General features: G+C 43.4%; 1 protein-coding gene across 1 annotated transcript; it reads right to left on the minus strand.

The window, feature by feature from the left end:
• Positions 1 to 1,066: 1,066 nt before the first annotated feature.
• SARC_04475 (hypothetical protein) lies at positions 1,067 to 6,423 on the minus strand. Its single transcript, XM_014301686.1, has 10 exons — positions 6,326 to 6,423; positions 5,674 to 5,762; positions 4,823 to 4,913; positions 4,537 to 4,641; positions 4,076 to 4,201; positions 3,451 to 3,502; positions 2,704 to 2,799; positions 2,149 to 2,234; positions 1,769 to 1,876; positions 1,067 to 1,214 (listed from the first exon to the last, which is right to left on the minus strand). Exons 1-10 carry the CDS (start codon positions 6,386 to 6,388, stop codon positions 1,101 to 1,103), a joined length of 930 nt encoding a protein of 309 aa, XP_014157161.1. The 5' UTR covers positions 6,389 to 6,423; the 3' UTR covers positions 1,067 to 1,100.
• Positions 6,424 to 6,731: the final 308 nt, after the last annotated feature.

Raw genomic sequence — 6,731 nt, forward strand, 5'->3', positions numbered from 1 at the left:
ACTATAGTTGTATTTAAAATATTGATGGCAGTGTTGATTTTTTGCATAAAAGTAATTTCCTTGCTAACTGCAGCGGCTTCCGTTGTTGCTGGTGATTCTGGCACGCTGGTTTCAGAGTCACACTCCTCAGGTGCTTCGGATCCTTGAAGAGATGATAACACGTTTCCGAATCAGCTGATGCTTGGGCCTGAACCTCTTCATTTTTGCAAGCGGATGCCATGCTTGAAGATGCGACGTCTTGAAGTTTGAGTACTGATAGGCCAGAAGAGAGAGCGAGCTGTACAAAGGCGATACCGGCCGCCAATGCTAAAACCCTCGACCAACTTGCCTAACTGCAGATATCACAAAACTGGACCCATTGGGTGCCAATCCCCTCGGTATCGGCGAGATACTGTCAGTCGCTGCAAGCTGTGCGGTATAATGCGTTGGACCATACTCACCTGGGTGTCCCGGTTAGGTGACCCCACTCGGCCTCTCCTGAAACAGGTAGCATACCTACCAGCAGCCATGCCTCTCAACTTAGTCATAAAATTTCCCATCAATCTAGGAATCGAACCCACGGAACCAGCTTTGTGATATCTGCAGTTAGGCAAGTTGGTCGTGTACCCATTGTGCCAGGAACTTTACGGTTTCTGACCTAGAGCTTTCTCGCAAATTGCGAATAGGCTGCAGCCGTAAAGCTGCGACCAGTAGGCTTCAAGATAATGCTTTTACCCACGTTAAAATTTCTTCGAAATAAAAATAAGTTCAAAGTATTTAAATCACAAACAGCAGGCAAAGCCAATTATAAATATGTGGCAAGGAATTCGCAATCGAAATGCTACCATCTCACGATCTCGGCATATGACAAGGTAGCAAGCAATTTGTAAATTTAGAATTTATTGTTTTATGATAATCACATTCAATCTATGAGGAGCAAAGATGTACCGACAAATTGAGCTATGAATCGGTTGGCTCTATGTTAACGATATCGGTCTAAGGTTAGAAGAGCACCGAAAGGGTGAGGTATACAGTAAAGCTTAGGTACGATGCGAGCTATACAAGCAATATCAATTCGATTGAACTGTCTCCACAATCACTAAATATTTATTTGCTTTGTATTACGGACGTGCGATGGGCTGCGCCGACCTGATACGCTTTCTGATTTCATATCTCTCATGCCCAATTCTCATCCGCTCGTGCTGTTTCCTTGTGTTGATAATCAATCCAGGCATCTACACAGAAAGTGAAAAGCAATACATAGGATTTGTGACAAGTCCATATGCGCGCTATTTAAAAATTGTTGCTAGCCAGCTTTATCGCCGATTATGTGATGAAAAAAAGTTACGGAATAAACCTGATCGCTTAACGGTCTGAACCTCGATTCGGAGTACATACGCAACACGATTACAAAATGTTCCACCAACTATCTATAAATCTAGGTGGTGAGATGTGAGGGCACGACAGGGCACTGAGATCGACTCAACCGTGTAATATATATCTAGAGGACTGGATAATTATACTCGCAATTTTCGAATACACAATGAATGGACTAAATACACACAAAACTGTTCCGCACATCTATGCTCTCAATATTTGACAATCAATCGTAAGTATACAACATTTGTGCCCCAGCCGTATCGTCGATGAGTGCATCAGACTCGAGAAGCTACGAGGTGCACACCACACAACCGCAAAAGTAACACTACATCTCAAAACCAAAAAAGAAGGAAAAAAAACAAAACAAAAACAACCCGGATCCATAGGAGGTGTCAAGCAAAGTGATTACCGGTTGCACTTTGCCAGCAGCGTCGAGCTTGACGAATGTGAGGATGGCCTGATTAGCTGGTTGCCTCGTGCCCGCCATCAAATCTTCCACTTCAACGGTCACCAGAATCTTAGTTACAATTGTCCGAAGCGTTAGAATGATATCAAGGCTAAACCATAAAAACTATAATAATGCCGCCAGCAACTGGAAGCGAAGGAAGCAACTCCTGTGCAACTCTCGACAGGTTACATAAACATAATTTCTGCTACAACAGTGGCAGATGCTTTTTGGTTAGTGGAAAGCTTAGAATGGAAATCAGTTTAGCATGCATTTTTCCGAACCACCGTGGCCACATATATAATTAAAGCAACGTACAACCACAAATATATAAGTAATTATACCTCTAATGACTTTGGACTGGCGTAAGTGGCTTTCCCTCTCAAAGTGACTAGGTTTCCTGATTTGATAGGTCGCATGAAGTCGAGAGCTGTGGTTGAAAGAGACATAGCAATAGTGAGTGGAGAGCACTTAGCATGTACACACAATTACAAATTAAATTCGTGCATTGCAATCTGAGCAGGTGCAAACTAAGCGTCCGGTATGTCAATTTGCGTAAGTCAATGGTACGGGGCGGTTAGACACCGAAGATGTACTTAACACATGTGTTCTGAAACGTCACGCTCAATGCTGAGACAACTCAATTGAAAACTGGTATATACACATTTTTAAATATGTGCCGGTCCACTGAAACCAACTATGCTTCGATACACGGGTGCAATAGCCAGCCAGTTCGCAAGCAGAGACATACTACAGAACATTTAGGGCATGCTCAAGGATGACCTCACAAACTAGAGATGTGTACACACCAATGTGAAATTGATACGTTTTTGAACGTGCGATAGAATTAATACAAATGCAAAATATAATCTTATCTTTTGAGGAGCCTTACAACCTACCGTCCAAAGAAGCGGTGACAACATTCGATCTGCAATGTTTGAAAGCCACAATGCCTGCACAGTTGTCAATCATTTTCATGATCATTCCACCCGCAGCTAAAATGATAAAAGCATATGAACACAAGGTTAGTTGCAGAGTATCAACCGTAGATATCGCTAGGACTCCAAGTCAGATAGCAAGACTGTTCAGTATCTGCAATAAACTGCCAAATCCCAGGCCAATGTACCTACAAGTAGACAAAATTGATTGATTCATGATTTTCTGCACACATTCAGGCTGCTTTCACATTAAAACAAATAAAACAAATAAATCTAGCGTTTCTAGAGTTTAAATAGTGCTATACTTGATATCAACAGTACATAGTAAAAGCACGCGCATCGTCACAAGCCAATTCTATAGAGTATTTGTCGAGAAAATGCAACGCATATCTGCAAAGGTTCAGCACGCATACTGCTTACAAATCCTCGTTCATCGTTGGGCGGTTATAGCTGCCTTGAAGTTATCACAAACGGGCAAAAGCCTATCGCTATCACCGCAACATCAATAGCAATGCGATACTAACACTTTCGGAGTTCTAGTCAATCGCGGTACACTGGCGCATCTAACCCTAAGGCGACATACAGGATGGTGCTTCAGAATTCAAATGCAATCACGTAATAAAAACAAGTAATATTGAACATTGACATACACACATCTGCGATGGTACATATAGGCGTTATGCCGAAGACACAATCTCAAATTCATACCGAAATCCCCGGTGAGCATGTCACTTGGTAGCACGAGGGCAGCTAAGTTAGCCTGGTGTAGAAATAGTGATGATATAATCAATATATGTACAAGAAACAAAATACGGCTAGACTCTTACACGAAATTGAGGTGCCATGTGCGTATATAGTACAATTAAGTTGAACAGACGAGAAACAATAGGTGTCAGCGAATGGTATGCGTCCTTTCTCTACCCATGGCGTGTAAATGTCGTCAGGACTGGAAGGTGACACGGAAACACTAGCACATACGACGACTTGCATGGGTATTATATATACACTTCGACGTGAAACACTATTGGTTGATGGAAAATGGCGTGTTTTCTCTCAGATCAGCAGATAAGAGGTCAGGTGCCTTCCAAACAGTGCATCGGGCATAAGCCTATACATTCAGCAAGGACATACTGCACAATAAGTGCTCGGACGTTTGTGCGAGATCGCATGCGAATGCACGATAGCGCTTGATCGAGATAGAACCCTTCATTCTCGGTGACTGCCTCGTGGACTATCTTACGGTTGCTCGCAGAAACATTGTAGTGATTTTCAAGCATATCCATATACCATGCCTTTTCAAGTGTGTTCTGTTTGCAGATGTACGTAGGCATACCTCAGTTTCTTCCACTGTTCGGTAATCTGGCGCTGCCTCGTTGCCAGGCGGACATTTCATTGGTAAGAGAGGAAATATAAAATCGTGCCCATCGTCGTTTGTCTTCTCTTCTCCGTCCAAAGGTATCTGGTGGTGGAATGTCAAACAGCTGAGCTGAGCCAATTGTGGGCGGTGTAAAATATCGAAAAATAGCGGAGTTCGAATTGACATCAGAGATCAAAACCTGTGTATCCGAAGAAATGGCTGCGTTAAGCGCATTTTGATGAAAATCTTCGAAGTAGTCTCTCGAACTACATACTAATACGGTCGTGCAAGACAATGGTCTATATTATCATATATGTAGCTCAAGCAGAAAGGCATAACACCCAACTCTGCAACCCGAACAAAAAAGACACACTTCCAACATCATATACAAGCACAGCTGGCAGCAATTGTAATAACGTGTCGCATGTAAAGCCTACCTTACTAACCAGAGGATGATTGGGTGCAAGGTAACTTCCCCTGGAAGGGTTACCGTTCACTCTGCGCTTTGTGTATGAACTGTGCGCATATTCCCACAGGCAGGTCTGTCCAAGGCCAAGAAGGTGGAGATGAGCTAGAAATACAAACATTCCATGCCGAAACGCATAGCCGAAGGCAGACTTACAACTTAGCTAACAACCAACAGGTGCAAACGCGCTGAGGCTCATGCCAAGACACCTATTGGTGTAAAGTAGTCGGGATACAGTTATACACCCAACACCATACCGCCAACGAGTCGGTTGGATCCACTTTTAATTGAGGAACCTCGAAGATTGCGTCGCCCGTCAACTTTAACGGAACATACCAAGCAAAGGCTCTACAGGTGAAGGCAAAATAATCTTGTTGATTGGGCAATCGATTTTATCAGGTAGTATTGCATTTCAACACTATTCACTATCATTCACTCCCAAAAGCTAAGAAGGAGACTGGGACACGATATATACGTTTAATCTAGCTATGCCATTCAATCTCAGGATCGAAACAAGCAAGAATTGCGCTCTAGTTGAGATGTTCGCGAAGGGCAATGTAATGTAATACCATCACAGTCAAGAGCCATTGCACAGAAGTGAACACATTCGTGATGTGCTTGTAACCTAAAACCCTAAAATCCTCTATTGCGGATCGCATGCGCGTACTGCTAAGTACTTCGACAGAAAAGCATCCACGTGGCCTGCGGACGAGTAAAATGTCACTTTCAATATACAGATTTGTAATCTTGGTCGATTATGAAGCTCAGCAACATATGGCACCTGACTAGGTAAAACACGGTATCAAATGTTCTGCCCGGGGACCGAGGAAAGCACACCTCTACATCCGTACTGGGTAGCACCACTAGTATCCGGACAATAGCCTATACACACAACTAATCCAGAGAACTAACCGCGTGCAGCGTTGACGACGAATCAAACTCGGCAATTGGGTGCTACATCGCTCTATATTAGAACGGAGAAGTGTTCGTCATCAACCTAACAGCAACAAAGCGACAAAGCACAACAAGTCCCTACTCTTAATATCGTCGTCTTCGATGTGCCATTACTTAAGATGGCAGATGGATAGTAGCTTGGAAATTCACTTACCGATTGCACAGACGGACCTCTCCAGAGCGAGGGTTTTCGGACCATACATGTACCAGCACCAGCACGCTGCGCTTCGATGTGAAAACAACCTGTAGGAGAAGTACAAGATGGAACACAGAAAGATCCAAAGAAGCATGGAATCACTGATGAAGTATATTGGCCAGTGGATGTAATAACTGTGCATAAGTGCACGATATCGTGAGAAGACTGAGCACAAAGTAATCACATATTCCTTCTATTCGATCATTTTCATGAGTGAATGAGCATACGGGAATGAAATTCTACAACACAACACGCCAATCCGATAAAAGCAGATACAAGATGATATTTGTGCTCCTCTAAACCTTTCAATGCACGCGCACAGTGATCCTTATAGCGGACTACTGCACGGAACGTGCAACATCTACACAAACACAGCCCTGAAACTATCATGCTACGGCACGCGGCATACCCAGACGCAATAACAGCGCAGGCCAAATATAGAAGCCACAGCTAAACAGCACCGGACTCTAGTGGTGACCATTGATTGCGAACTGTGAATCTCAGATTCAAGGTGTACACGTCAGCGATGACCAATGTACACACTTACAACTAGAGCTAAGATGCAAGAGCATGGTATATCTCACTCATGGCAATATGAGATCATGCTTACCTTGGCCTGGCCCATGCCGACGTCGCCGACAAACGCAGGCGCAACAAAGTCCACGTGGCCCATCCGAATGAGCGCAGGACTCGCCGTAGCGCAATGCCTGCCAATAGAATGTGCACGCAAATATTGGGGTTATGGGCGATGGTGATTGAATTTTTTTCTGACAAGGATAGGAAAAGAAGGATTTCATACATGGCGCAGTGTATGTATAAGAATTGCACTCAAAGCACATGAAAACGAGTCTGTACCCGTTTTGCTGTTGTATAAATGAAAACTAAGGCAAAATACGTGAACCGATTTTTTATAAATCAGCACAAGCCGCAATAATGCGAGAAGTGTACCCGAAACAACTGCTACATCTACATGGATAGACATCAAAACATTTGAGTAAAGAGCGAATAGCAATGAC

This window comes from Sphaeroforma arctica, assembly GCF_001186125.1.
Source record: "Sphaeroforma arctica JP610 unplaced genomic scaffold supercont1.253, whole genome shotgun sequence".
Classification (NCBI taxonomy): Eukaryota; class Ichthyosporea; order Ichthyophonida; genus Sphaeroforma; species Sphaeroforma arctica.

Coding starts and splice junctions, on each gene's coding strand:
- SARC_04475 (XM_014301686.1), bottom strand. CDS start 6,388: ATGGGCCACGTGGACTTTGTTGCGCCTGCGTTTGTCGGCGACGTCGGC. Junction 5,763..6,325: donor TCGGCATGGGCCAGGCCAAG/GTAAGCATGATC, acceptor CTTCTCCTACAG/GTTGTTTTCACATCGAAGCG. Junction 2,235..2,703: donor TGTCACCGCTTCTTTGGACG/GTAGGTTGTAAG, acceptor TTTCAACCACAG/CTCTCGACTTCATGCGACCT.